We start from the raw sequence: 13674 nt of genomic DNA on the forward strand, positions 1-13674 counted from the left end.
GGCCCCTGGCACAGCAGATGGGGAGGACACCGGTCCCTCCAAAATCTATCCTGAGCCCCAGGATAGTGCCAGCGCCTCTGCCACGTCCCCTTTGCCCTCTCTCTGGCCTGTGGGCAAGCACCTTTCCATCAGGAGGGGCCAGCTGCAGGAGCCCTTCCCCATGCTGCGCAGGTGCCCCTGGGCACAGCCTACACCTCCCCAAAGCCGTGAAGCAACAGAGTACCAGTGACAGGGAATACACACATTTGGATCCTCCCGCAGCAGGATGGGCTAAGAGAGAGAGAGAGAGGGCAGGGAGCAGGGATAAGACAGAGAGAACAGAACAAGATTGGGTTCATCTCAGTAGGATTTCCTACAGCACACAGAGGAGAGGCCACAGGCGGGTGCAGCCCTGGGAACATCTTCCCGGCACCTCTGCCAAGTGCAGGATGCTGAAGACAGGAGGTGGAAGGGGAGAGAAGGAGGTCTGCTGGGTGTAAAGTAGCTCCTCCTGCTTATTGAGCAGGCTGGGGATTGCAAATGTGTGCGCAGGGGCTCGCCAGAGGAATCTGGCCACGCTTCAGCAGCACGATGCTGCCATGCGGCCAGCAGAGCAGGATGCAGGGCAGCTGGGGGGAATCCAGCCCACCTCTGCCTGGAGCCACTGCCAGAGATCACCAGGCAGTACTTACTGTCAATGATGTCCCCAAGGCCCTGGGCATAGAGAAGGTCACGCAGCCGTGCCACCTCGTCCTTCAGCTCCCGGATGAGCTTGTTGTTGGGGTCCTCATTGATGACAGCATTGCAACGGATCTGCTTAGCACGGTCAGCATACCTTGGGAATGGCAGAGCCCTAAGCAGTGGCCAGGGGGCAAATCCCCAACCGCTAGACAAGCAGGAGTGCTGCCAAGACCTTCCAGCAAGCAATCCTTTGCAGGATCCCAGTGCTGGGACAATCCTTTGGCCTCTTGTCTGAGGTTACAGGGTCCCTCCAAAGCACCCCCCCAGCCAGGGATGCCACAGCGGTGAGGAGAGCACATGGCAATGCCTGGGTTTCAAAGCCCCCCCTCCCACCCCCCCACCCTTGCCTGCTGTGGAGGGACAAGGTTACTTCTTCCTACCTGAGGGTGCTGAGGGTCTCATCGTAGTTGATGTCAGCAGGACTGAGAGCAGCGACCATGGCTGTCCTGGAGTTGCCCCCTGCCCAGAGAGATACACCCGCATCAGGGAGATGCAGGTCCCTGAGCCACCCACCACCCTCTGCTCAGCAGCTGTGCCCAACACCGAGCCTGTATCTCCCACCCATGTCCTCACCCAGGTTCTCCCGCAGGAGCCAGGTCAGCACCGAATCCCGGTAGGGAATGAAATCTGTCTTCTTCTTCTTTTTGTTCTGGGGGATGGAGAGCGGAGGGAAGGGCTGTCAGGCTGCCTGCTTGCTTCAAAGGGAAGCTGACAGCCAGTCCTGAGCCATGGGGACTTGGAGGAGAATGGCTTTGCCTGGCCACCATGAGCTTGGGCAGCTCTGCTCAGCTCCACAGGTCTTGACTGTGAAATGCCCTGCCTCAGCCAGGCTGGGTGTTTAATGCTGAGTACTGAAAGCCACAGGGTGAGGAGGGCAATGAGGATGCTGAGGGTTCTGCCAGCCCCCAGGAAAAGCATGGTGTGGGTCCAACCCCCTCTTCCCCAGCCTGATCAGGATACCCACCTTATTCGGCCCCGAATCCTGCAAAGAAAGTGAAGAGACTGTTTAAGTGAGCTGCTCCCCTTCTCAGCACCCACCACAGCTCCCTGTCACCCAGGCAGAAAGCAGAGGGCACAGTCTCCTGGGGAGACGGCAGCCTTGCCAGCCCAGCTCATCCCAGCCCTGGGGACAGCTTGGGATGTATCTGCCCATCCCTTGGACCCGGGATGCTCCATCCCTCAGAATTGAGCCCATCCCTGCTGAGCTGAGCTCATTCCCCCATGATGTTGCCGCTCATCTGTGCTCTGGCTACCTACCATTTCAGCTAGGGCAGAGATGACTTTCCCCAGAGTTGTCAAGGACTTGTTGATGTTTGCTCCTTCCTGGTGGGGAGAGGAAAAGCCCAGATTTCAAAGCGGCGCTAAATGTTGGCATTTAGCAGGCATCAGAATGTTGGGGATGTCCCAGTACGGGGTGGGCAAAGAGCAGCTGGTCTTAGTGCGTAACCAGCACCTCCCAGTTGGGACTCATGGATCCCCGTGGAAGTAGCACTGGGCAGCTTTCAAACAAAACCCCATTGAGGATTTTGGTAGGGTAGTGGGCAAGGAACCAAGCAAGGAAAGAAGATGTCACAGCTGGGGATGAGGGGGCAGGACACAGCAACCCCACTGTCAGAAAGGGACCTTGTGCCAGCTCTCACCTTTAGTCTTGTGCCTTTCGCACCGGTGGAGTCAGCTCGCTCGCTCCCTGCCAGGTCCACCAAGCTGATTTTGCTGACCTGCAGGCCAAGAAGAGGCTGTCAGCCCTGGCAAGCACAGCAAACCAGGCCCCGGCATGGAGCCAAGGAGGGAGCAAAGACTTCTTGCAAGGCAACACTGCTCTGAAGGCAGAGGTGGATTATGCAGGGTCATCCTTGTCACGATTTGGCCAGGAGCAGAGCTAACATCCTTGCAGGCAGGGCTGCAGGGCACCAGCTGCCAAATATCCTGTCCAGAGGCCAGTCCCTTGAGGGACCATGATCCCAGAGTGTGTCTGGGACCCATCTTCATCTTGTTTCAACCCTCCATCAGCCCACACCATCTCATCTCATGTGCTGTCAATAGCACACAAAGCCCTTCCCAGGTCCATGTGGGTTCCCTTGCGTCCCTCAGGCTCTGCTCTCACCTTCTCAGTGGTGATGTCCGTCTCAGCGTCATGCCGCTTCTGAGTGAAGATGATGTTGAACACGGCGTGGGAGCGGCTGCTGGTCTCATTCATGTTGGTGGCAGCCACCGTGCTGTGGGGAGAGGAGGACAGGGAGGTATGACACTCTGCAGGAAACACTAGAGAGACTGGTAACACGGCCAGGGCTCATTTCAGGGCAGGGTACATGAAGGGAAGGCAAGTCCAGATTACAGGAGAGGACTCTGGGAGGACGTGTAAAAGTCCAAGTTTTCTCCTGCTGAGTCCAGGGTGTTTTGAGAGCAGGAAGGAGGTAAGGTGGGGGGGTACCCACCACTCACACAGAGTGTGACTACCATTTGCAGAGTAGCCAAACCAGCAAAGCAAGGAAGTTAAGCAGGACCTTCTGGAGATGTCTGCAAGATCTCCAAATCCCGGCCATCTTCCACTCCCCCAACTCACCGGGCCTTGTTGCCAGAATCCATGAGGTCCTGGATGTCATTGTAGGAGGTCACGGCCAGCTTGGAAAGGTCCTCCACGTATGGACCCATAAGGGGATGCTCCCTCACCCGCAGGTTACCCTTATTCTTGGGATTCAGGAGGTCCCTCACACGCTCGCAGTATATCTCCATGTAGCTCACCTAGACCAGAGGGCATGGACAGGGCTAGCAGCCAGCAGGACGTTGAAGCTCAGTGTGCAGGCAAAATCAGGTCCTTCACGCCCACCCCACACCCAGGGATGGGACCCCGCAAAGAGGGGTCTGCACACTAGCATGGCTTGCAGAACCAGGTTGGAGGCTGGAGCTAGACTACGCAGGCAATGAGGTGCCTACCTCCACGGAGTAGGACATGTTGTCATTCGTCGTCTCATTGATGCGGGAGAAGAGGTCCTCGCAGAGCTGCAGAGAGAAGAATCAAGCTGCTCAGTCTCCCACCAGAAGGATACTCCTGCCCAGGCCACAGGGATTTCTACCTTCTCACAGCAAAAATCAGAGACCCTGAGTGCTGAGACAGCTCCTGGGGAGCTGGCAGAACCTCCCCCCCTCCTAATATGGGGGGCTCAGCACCCCTAGAGCCCCCCCAGCACTCTGCTGGCTCAGAACTCAGCAGCTCTCAGCAAGCACAGCCGGCAGCGACTCAGTGCTTGGACTACTGCTGCTCACACATACCGGCTTCGTTGTACCCAGACCATGACTCATCTGGTCTCAGCATGACCCTTCTTGTTCCCCCTGCCCTCTGGCAGAGCCATGCCACCTCTACATAGCGCCGGGGCCGTGGCAGACCTTGGCAAAGCCTGATCCCGCTCCCACCTTGCTCCCCTTTTCACTCCCCACTCCACTTTTGCTTTGGGCGTCCTGCTGGGACCAGGGGAACAGGCAGCTTTTCACCAGGTGGTACCTGCGGGATGATGCCTTGCTGGTCCTTTTCCTGCTTCCCCATCATGGTGTAGGATTTTCCGGCACCCGTCTGCCCGTAGGCAAAGATGCAGACGTTATAGCCTTCAAAGGCATGTTGCAACATCTCCTCGCCAATGTCCTGGTACACTTGCTTCTGAGATGCATAGTTGATGTCTGCAGGCTACAGAGAGGAGTGTGGACAAGAAGATATTTGTCAAGGAGCTCCTCCTGCCTCTCCCCAGCCCAACGCTCCACGCGGGCTCGGCCTCCCACTGCTTACCGTGGTATGGGACCAGTAGGAATAGTCAAAGCTGAAGCTTTTTGGTGTCTCTTTGGGCTGCTTCGGGTTCAGGATAGCTAGGGGCAAACAGATGGGAACATGAGGCAACCTGGCCACCCATGGTACTCCCGCGACCCACATCCCATTCATAAGGGAAGAAGGGTGATGGGGTTCAGTCTGAATCACAGCACCCTCCAGCTCTGCAGATGGGTCCAGACCCCAACAGTCCCAGCAGAGGAGGTGGGTGCCATGGCCAGCAGAGCCTGCACCAGCCGAGAGCAGGGCAGAGCCTTGCCCAAACATCCTGTGGGCACAGTATGGGGACAACGGCTCCTTCCCTCAGGTTCCTTCCTGCTCCGTCATCTGCCTGTGGGATCCCAGCACTGACACCAGCAGATCACAGCCTTCCTTCACCCCACAGCTGGGGGGCCATGCCCAAAGCCACATGTGTTGGTGTTGTGGGGTGGGAGCAGCCACGGCCCCATCAGGGCTCCTCCAGGTCCCTGCCAGCTCCTGCCTCTCCTCCCCTGTGCTTTCTTTTGGGTACCCAGCCCCAGCAGGGTGATTAATGCCTCATGTTAGACTGCCAGCGGAAACAAGAGCCTGCTTTTTCCCATCCCCTGAAAAGGACGTTGCCATGGAAATTGCAGACTGAATCACTTCTCTTCCTCACTTGCTGCTCCTTTTTTTTTTTTTTGCCCCTGTAGCACATTTATTATGGGTTCTTTTCTGAAATAGCAGATGCATCAGAAGAAACCCAAACCAGCAGGGTAATCACGAGATCCAGCCATCAGCCATGTTAGGTGACACTGAAATGACCTTGTGGGCCAGCACAGCACAGTTCCTGTGCCCACAGCTTCCAGCTGCTCCCTGCCACCACCGGCGACAAGGAGGCCATAAAGCACCAAGGCTGAGAGCAGTCCATCAAAGCCATAACCTGCCCTGCCCTGGGGCCAGTGCTCAGCCAGGGCTTGTGCCTGCTTGGGATTCTAACTGGGACCTTCCCCAGGCACGGCGCAGCCTGTTTCCCGTGGGGCTGGATGCCCTGGTGTGTGGCGTTATGGATATGGATGCTTTCTGCTCCAAATTCCTCCTCCATTGCCACGACAGATTATCCCCCTGGAGGGATCCGCCACTTCTGGACTGAGACCTGTCCATTCCTGCCCACAAAAGCACCAAAGCGAGCAGGCAGAGGCTGGGAAGGGGGGGGACAGGATCTAGGCCTGACCACAAAATCACGGCAGGGTGCTGCTCAGTTGCCTCTTGCTATGGGCAGGAGCCCTACTGGTGTCTGGTTGGTGTGAGTGCATGTGAGCGGCCATTGCAAAAAGAAGCAGGGGCGGAGGCCACACAAGAAGTCGGGTGGAGCACCTCCAAAGGGTCCTGGGGTTCACCTGGCAGCTCCACCACGCTGCCTGACCCCCGGCTTGGGTCTGTCTCTGACCTGCAGAAATAACTCTTGCCAGAGTGAATGGGAGCAACACCACAGAAAAAAAAAAATCAGTCCAATGGGGGCAAAAGCAGGAGCAGGTAGGATGGGGCCACACAAGGCGGCTGTTCTGCATCCTAGTGCCAGCCCACGCTGTGCACAGGGTGGAGAAGCAGCCGGGGACGGCACCGAGCAGCTCCGGGCATCTCAGCTGCAGCTGCCCAGCTGGTCTGTCAGGCCAGAGACCAGGACATGGAACAGAAGGGAGCACACCAAAAACAGCTGGTCTCCTGTCCCCAAGCTGAAACGCTCTCCCCACACCCCTTTAATTACCATTTATTTACCCCCAGCGTGGCTGGATGCTGCTGGTGGGTTTTTTCCTCTCCTGTGACCAGGCATCCCAGGGCTTTTGCAAAGCTGCTGCAAAAAACTTGTGCTCTGGCCAAAGGGGATTAAAAAGGAGGTGGGAAAAGGGGGAGGAGGGGAGAGCAGACAGACATACAGACAGAAGGGAAAGGAGAAAAACATCTGGACACGACCCTTGTCTTCACCCTGAAGAGCCAGCAGCATGGCAGAGTGTAGTGAGTGAGCAAGCACCGAGCAAGATAAAACACAAGGCCCACAGGAGAGAAAATAATCGCCGTATTTTAAAGCCTGCAGAAGCACAGCTCCGGATGGAGAATATTAATGGCCTTGCGGGATGAAAGCCAAGGTCCCTTCCTCGTCATCCTGATGGGAGCTGCCAGGAAAGAGGCCGGGGGTGTCGGTGCCTGGTCTGGTCTCTGCAGCCATGCAGAGGAGGGGACACCACGGGGAAGAAAGCAGTAGTGTTGGCAGGCAGGCAGGCGGCCACCACGCAGCAAGCCAAGGGAGGGGTGGCTGTCAGTTTGGGGGAACGATGACAGAAAAGGGCTGACCCCTTTCCGCCCCAGCCCCCAGCCCCTGCTGTCCCCCCACAGGGCTTAATGCATTAGCCAGAACAACCAGCTCCCCCGCCCTGGTACGTGCAGGGGTCTCTGCAGGGGATTAGCTGACACTTTGTCTATTCATGGAGAAAAACCCCGCTGTCAGCAAAGGGCTGGCCAGGGCACTGCCCCTGCCCACAGCCCTGCCGGCCCCCCCAGCGTGGGCAAGGGCGTGAGGGACCGGAGGAGGGTGCAGACAGCAGGGCTGGGGGCAGCAGGACGGGCACGGGCAGATGTCTCCGAGCAAACACAGCCGTGGCAGAGGCAGGGGATGCCCAATGCTCTTGACCAGGCCTGGGGAGTAGAGGGTCCCTCCACACCCCCACGTCAGGGCCAGAAAGACTTTCCCACCACAAGGGGAGCAGCTCCACACCCCAGGCAGACAGAGCATCACTGCACAACCGGGCAGGGAGAGCCCCCGCCGAGATGACAAGAGACCAGCAGACGATGCCTCACAGACTCCCCCATTCCTCCTCCCCAGGTGAGCGAGGGGCCTGATGGGGTCACAGAGCCATTCTGCACCCCTGGGTGCCCTCCTCTCCCTCCCCCCGGGGTTGTCATGGCAGCCCGGCAGTGCACACCGCGGGGGTGGCTGGAGCCGGTGTTTCACCCACTGCTGCCACCAGTGACGCAGGAAGCCCCAGGCAGGCAGGGAGGGAGTTATTTTAGATGGTGTCCCATCTGGAGGCTTCCAGAGCCAAAGAGGAAGGATTCAGCCACCTTCCTCACCCAGTACCACCCAGCAGGTGTCATTTAAAGAGGGCGAATGCTGGACAGGCTCCTGACAGGATAGGCAGTCCCAAGCCCCCATGCTACATCCCTCCTCCCAGAGCACAACGTTCCCTTGGCAAAGCCCACTCCCACCCCTTCATCCTGCCGGTGTTGCAGCCCCAAGTGCTGCAGAAGTGGGGATGGGTGCCACAGTGTGCAGTGCCCAGCCAGGCAGTGCTGTCAGGAGCTGCTCGTGGGCCAGTGCGTGGTTTCCATGCTTGGGCGGGCAACCACAGGCTGGTCACCCTTGGCCCCACATCCACGCACCACTGATTCCCAGCTCTTCTGATACTTCCTACCCAGTAGGGATGCTGCCCCATTCAATACCACTGAAATCCAGGGGCTTGGTGCCACATAGATCCTCCTGCTACCATTTCAACAGCAGAACTGCATTTCCCCCGGGAAAGGTGACATCTCCCCTCTGATTTCCTCCTCCAAACAACCCAAGGTGCTATTGCATCTGCACCAAAGACCCTGGCAGCCTAGTGCTTGCCGCTGCAGCCAGACCATGCACGGTCCTCCCCTGGAAGCACCCAAAGTCTTCCCGAGCCCCTCTGCCCCCGACACCGGCACTCACTGGTGGTACTTCCTGACATCTGGATAATGCATTTAGATTCCCGGCTCATCTCCCGGGAGTTGAAGGGCCGGACGCGCACTGCCACCTTCACAGATGCTCCCGCCATCGCGCCAGCCGGAGGTGGGTCCTGCTAGCAGGGAGCAATGGCTGTCCTGCAAGGAGAGGAGAAAAGGGGATTAGGAAAGCCTGCACCTCAATCTCCATCTCGCACCTGTGCCAGAAAAATGAACAAAAAGCCTGTACAACAAAACCTCCCAGGAATGCCAGTTTGCCTCTGCCCGCAAGATGACATTTTGTTTCATCCTCCCATCTGCCCGCATTTTGCCTCTCCTGCCTCCCCCTTGTATCTTGGGTCAGGATCCCCTGCTCTGTCTCAGGGGGCATCCCTGCCCTTAACCCAGGACAGCACCCAGAGCCTCCATCATCCTCAGCATCACTCGGTGGGCACCCACAACAGTGGACAAAGCCACATAAGCACCATCAGCATGACCTCTGAGGAGCGGTTTTTCCATCCTGGGGTGCCAGTGGCACTGAACAGGTGCCCCTCACTTCCAAGCAAGCCCACAACCCCCTCCCTGCCCATCATCCAAGCCTCCTGCACCAGCAGTAGGACTGGGTGGAGGTGGAGAGAAAAATTATGGCATTAGTGTTGAGAGAGGAGGTGGTTGTTGAACACAGCTGCTGGTATTTGCCTCTCATTCAGCTCCCCGCAAAAGCAGAAGCACAGCATCAGCAAGACCAGCACCAGCCAACAAGCTGGTAGGGATCACACTCAGCTGAAGCTCCCACCTCACAATCATTTTTCCACTCCTTTTGCTAATATTATTAATCACAAACCTCACAAGACAAAGCAAACCATTCCTTAACACCTCTCAGAGCAGCCACTCAACCCAGCATTGGTGTTCGGACTCTCTGCGGCTGGTCCCACCTTTCCCAAGCCCTAGTTAAGCCTCACTAGTTTTGGCCAGAAAAGGATGCTGGAACCCTGGACCACCAGGTCCTTCAGGATTAGCCCTGATAAATTCCATTCCTGCCTTCCAACTCTCCTGCCCATTCCTTGCTCCCTAGCTCCCCATGCTGAGCCTGCCAGCAGAAGAAGAGCTCAGCACCCCGCAGCACGGGCAGGCACCAGCTCCTCTGGCGTTCCTGCCTGTGGGATTCCTGCAAAGGTGCTTGCAAATGCCCTGAGGCTTTTTGAGCCTGGTCTTTTCCAGCAGGAAGGAAAGAGATCAGGAGCGAGCAATGGCACAGCTCTGGATACACAGACCATGACTGGAAGGAAGTTGAGCAGTAAGGATGGGACTTCAACACGAGACGGGTTTTCCCATGGTGGAAATGAAAGATACAGTTGAATTTATGGAAAAGGAGGAAGGAAAAAAAAAAAGAGAACAAAATAAAACCACAGAATGGAAAGTGCCCCAAAAGAAGGGGATGGCTTTAAAACTAACCAAGGTTTGACAGCTCCCATTTAATTTCCAAAGAGGGTGGGAAGGAAACAAATGTATGCTCTGGCCAAAGGCAGGTACATTCATGGCACAGTGGAAAAATTTGCAGGCAGAAAGTATTACAAGCTCGGTGCTGTCTTTCAAAAACACTTCACCAGTTTTAGAAGCAAACATGCATCCCCAACAGCAGGCAGATAAATCTCCTGTTAAGAGTTCCCAAACCCTCCTCTCACTGCCCTGCTGGGATGGCTCCAGAGCTCCCACTGTGTTCAGCCAGCGATTATGCCCTTAAATCCCACCAGCTCCGGAGTTCAAGCATTTGGTCTTAGGCTTTCTTGAGCATTGGTTATTTTAAGCGGGCATTTAACACCACCATTGGGTCCCTGAGCCAGCGAGTGGGCTGCTGCACACTGACGGGCCTTTGCCTTCCCCACTCTGCTGCTGTCTCAGATTGGGGAGAAAGGAAAAATTAAACAGGACTCCTTGTCAAAGGGGATTAAAAAGTTGGGTTTTCCTTGAAACAATGGGATACAGTCCCGGGTGGAAGGGCTACATCCTCGTGAGGTGATCAGCTCAAGCTGCTCCATGCAGTGGCACTGCTGGTGCTCAGGGAAGATGGACTTGTTGCTAGGCTAAACTGCCTGCAGCGCCCGACACCTGCCTGTGTCAAACACGCTCTCTGCCCCCCAACTTTGCAGTCTCTCCAGCTCCCAGGGCTATGAAGAGGTGCGTCAGGTTCCTGGGCTCCTGCCTTGTGGCACAACACATGGCAAGAGCCATCGGCACCAGAACGGCACACCCATTAGAGACCCCACCAGCCCCGGCATGGACCACTGCCCACCACGGGCAGCTTCAGACCCTGCCCTTGTTCCCTCCCACTCCTGTGCCATTCCCATCACATCCCCCTCCAGCCCTATCATTTCCCATGAAGAAGCTCGGGTTTCTCCTTCGTCCCACTTTTCCGGTGCCTTGTCTTGCTGCGTGCCCTCTGTCGGTGGCTGCTTGCCCTCCTCTGCTGGGAGAGCCCACTCAGCCCCACACCACTACCCCCCCAGCCCACCCTCATTGGCCATGAGAAGCCCCCTCCTCACTAGCAAGACCTTTCCTCTCTCCCTAATCCCACACCCCAGCATATTCCCAGCAAGCCCTCCGGCTCGCCTAGCCCAGCAGAATGAGCTCCTCTCCCTGCCGACATTCCCTGCCGCACAGCATCAAGCTCGGCTCCATTTTCTGTCTCCATCCACTTGCTTCAGCTTCCTTGATCCGCAAAGTGCCACTCCCCTCCTGCTCTCCTGCAGCTCTCCAGTCCCATCTCTGCCACAGTGCTGCAAGGACCCCAGGCAGTGCCGTGCCCCTTTGGGGAGCGCCGGCAGCCCCCAGATCCTTTCCAAGCCTTCTCTCCTTCCCCTGACTCTTATTTTCCCGCCTCGGCCGCAGGGATGAATTCAGCCTGCAGCCCACAGAACATGGCAGCACCACCAGCCATTGCTGGCCACAGGCGCTCAGCATCCCCCGGAGAGTGGGGATGCACTGCAGCGGGCAGGCTTTGTGCAGGCAGGGCAGGGGCAGGGGCAGGGGCAGGGGCAGGGAGCCTCCGCTGAGACAGGGGGGTGGTTGGGAGCCCAGCCAGCTCGCTTTGCCTGGGCACAGTCAGCCACTGCCTGCTCAATCCACCATCGAGAGAAATTCAATAAGCCACTATCAGCCTTTCACTGGGAGCAGGTCAGCACCACAACCCCACTCCCTGCTCCCTCCCTGCCTCCTCCCGGCACCACCCCACACACAAGGGAGGCAGCAAAGAAGGACAGCAGAGTCTCCGGGGCCATGGTGGTGCCAGGGGAGGGGGGGAGGAGGGGGGATATGTCTGGCCCTTGACCTGTCCCCTAAGTCTGCAGGGCATTTCTTCCCCCCACGTCCTTTGCAGCCTGCTGTGCTCTGCACACCCCTACCAGCACACCTGCCAGCCCTCAGTGATGGGCGAAAGGCCTAGAGAGCAAAGATTAACTGCATCAGCTAAGATTAATTGGGCAGTGATTAGCCAGCAAGAGCTCTCTTAAGTCCAAGGGCTACCAACTGGCAGCCCTTCTGCCACTGCTGAGAAGTGACCAGTGGGATGGGCGGCATTGTCCCCAGGTGCCACCTGCAGTGAACCCTTCCACTGTGGGAAGAGATGCTTCAGGGACATGCTGTGCTGCCTGTCCCCTGGGTGCTGCAGGACACTGGGAATTCAGTGATGCTAACATGAGTAAACACGGCCAGGGTGTCCCCGTTTCCTGCCACCCAGCACGGGGCAGGGGCTGCCTGCAGCTCTGGCAGATGAAGAGCTGCCTGCACCAAGGGAAATCCAAGGAGAGTTTCTCCTTTTGTCTGCGCTCAGCCCTGTGTCACCTGGGTGGCCAGGTTGGACGTCCCGTCTGGCTGTGCCTCCTGAGCCATGATGCTCTCAGCCACCGATGGGCTTTGTTTTAATGAGCCCTTCCCCTGCATCCCTCTTTGGCCCCCCCCAGCTCAGCCTGGGACCGCGGGACCCTGCCCTCCCTCTGGGAAGAGTGGAGAACCCTCGGGGCCCAGATGACGCGGCACCATCGCCTGCTTCCCGCTCCCCTCCCACCCCGCACGGGGCTGTGACAGTGCAGTTTTCTCCAGAGCAGCACCCATAGGCAGGGAAGCAACTGGGAGGGTGAGGTGCTCCCACCCATCCCCAGCTGAAATCCAGCCCCCTGCTTCCCCGGTGCCATCATGGGCACTGTGCCTCTTCACCTCCCGCCCACCCGGGTGGGGAACACGGCTTTGGGGCACTGTTTGCAGCTCCTTGAGAATTTCAGTAGGGATTAAATTGGCAAGTAGCAGATTTAAGGCCGTGGATGAGAGGGTTTGCTCCCTATCCCCACTGCAAAGGTAAGTCACCTCCCACTGTCACCCATTCCCTCCATCCTCTCTTCTGCACACCAAAACCCACCCTGGGGAAAAGCCGCATGGAAAAGGCAGTGAGCTCTGGTGGGTTACCAGCACAGCTGTGCATGGAGAGGAGTGCTGGGCAGCCAGGGATACTAGTGGCGAAAACGTGTCCTGACACCCACAGGGTTTGGGGGCTGCAGCTCTGGCCAGAACACAGGGAGGCAGAGGGGTGGTGGCAGCATCTCTGCCAGCACCAGCTGCTATCTGCCAGACAAAATGGAGGTCAGAGGCAGTGTGTCGGGATGGCTGGAGCCCACCACACCCCTGGTGGTACCCCAGGAGAAACGGCTGCTGCCCCCTTCCCATGCCAACAAGGCCACCTGCCGAGGCGCTACTCTGGGCACTGGGGCACGGAACGACGGCTGTTGGGTCGCAGGGGAGATGCTCATTTGGTTCCTTGACTTCCCCAAGACCACAGCTGAGGTGTGGAATTGTAACAAGCAGGAGAGCCCAGCATACAGGGGGTCTGTGGGGTTCAGGGGAGGGGATGCTGTCCCGTGGGGGAAGAGAAGGAAGAGGAAGAAGACAATGGGGCAGGTGCAGGGCTGCTCCCTGGGAGCCAGCACGGCCAAGCGCGGGGCTCCGCACCAGCCTGTCCACCCTGGGAGCACCCCAACCTTCAGCCACAAGCCATCGACGCTGGTCTGCAGTGACATGGCAGCCTTTGCCCAGTTGCCCCCAAGGTCGGCAGCAGCAAGGACAAGCAAGAGCCTCGGCTTCGCGGCGCCTTCACCAGCCACCCTCCCCGGGCAAGAGCCCCAGCTGGGAACCCACCGCTGCCTCAACAATGACAGAGCAAGATGGCTCAGCTTCGTGCCCAGCCCCAGCGGGAAGAGTGGGGGCGCCTCCGGGGTGAAAAGGGGTCCGTGCCCCCTCCCGCGGGCTGCAGGGATGGCATCTCCTCCCTCCCTACCCCAGGCCGGTGTTGGGGCTGCAGAGGCGGGATCCTTCTGGAAGCCGGGGCGGCACCTGCCGCGCTGGGGACCCGCGAGCAGCCATCACCCACCCTCCCTCCCCCGCGCCTCGGGGGA

General features: G+C 58.2%; 1 protein-coding gene across 19 annotated transcripts in view; it reads right to left on the bottom strand.

Moving 5' to 3' along the window:
• Positions 1–8389, bottom strand: part of KIF1A (kinesin family member 1A) — a 36073-nt gene extending 27684 nt beyond the window's left edge. For 15 of the 19 annotated variants that reach the window (XM_014962999.1, XM_014962997.1, XM_014962996.1 and 12 more), the window contains exons 1-13: positions 8241–8389; positions 4499–4575; positions 4220–4399; positions 3655–3720; positions 3284–3462; positions 2825–2936; positions 2361–2438; positions 1978–2043; positions 1685–1702; positions 1294–1369; positions 1101–1179; positions 672–814; positions 244–270 (exon numbers count right to left, since the gene is read on the bottom strand). In XM_014962999.1, coding sequence (XP_014818485.1) covers positions 244–270; positions 672–814; positions 1101–1179; positions 1294–1369; positions 1685–1702; positions 1978–2043; positions 2361–2438; positions 2825–2936; positions 3284–3462; positions 3655–3720; positions 4220–4399; positions 4499–4575; positions 8241–8346 — 1207 coding nt within the window. In that variant the 5' untranslated portion in view covers positions 8347–8389. The remainder of the gene's footprint in view (positions 1–243; positions 271–671; positions 815–1100; positions 1180–1293; positions 1370–1684; positions 1703–1977; positions 2044–2360; positions 2439–2824; positions 2937–3283; positions 3463–3654; positions 3721–4219; positions 4400–4498; positions 4576–8240) is intronic. The other 4 variants (XM_014963001.1, XM_014963000.1, XM_014962994.1 and 1 more) reach the window with 2 other exon arrangements.
• Between the last annotated feature and the right edge of the window lie 5285 nt (positions 8390–13674).

This window comes from Calidris pugnax, unplaced genomic scaffold (assembly GCF_001431845.1).
Source record: "Calidris pugnax isolate Ruff unplaced genomic scaffold, ASM143184v1 scaffold1156, whole genome shotgun sequence".
Classification (NCBI taxonomy): domain Eukaryota; kingdom Metazoa; phylum Chordata; class Aves; order Charadriiformes; family Scolopacidae; genus Calidris; species Calidris pugnax.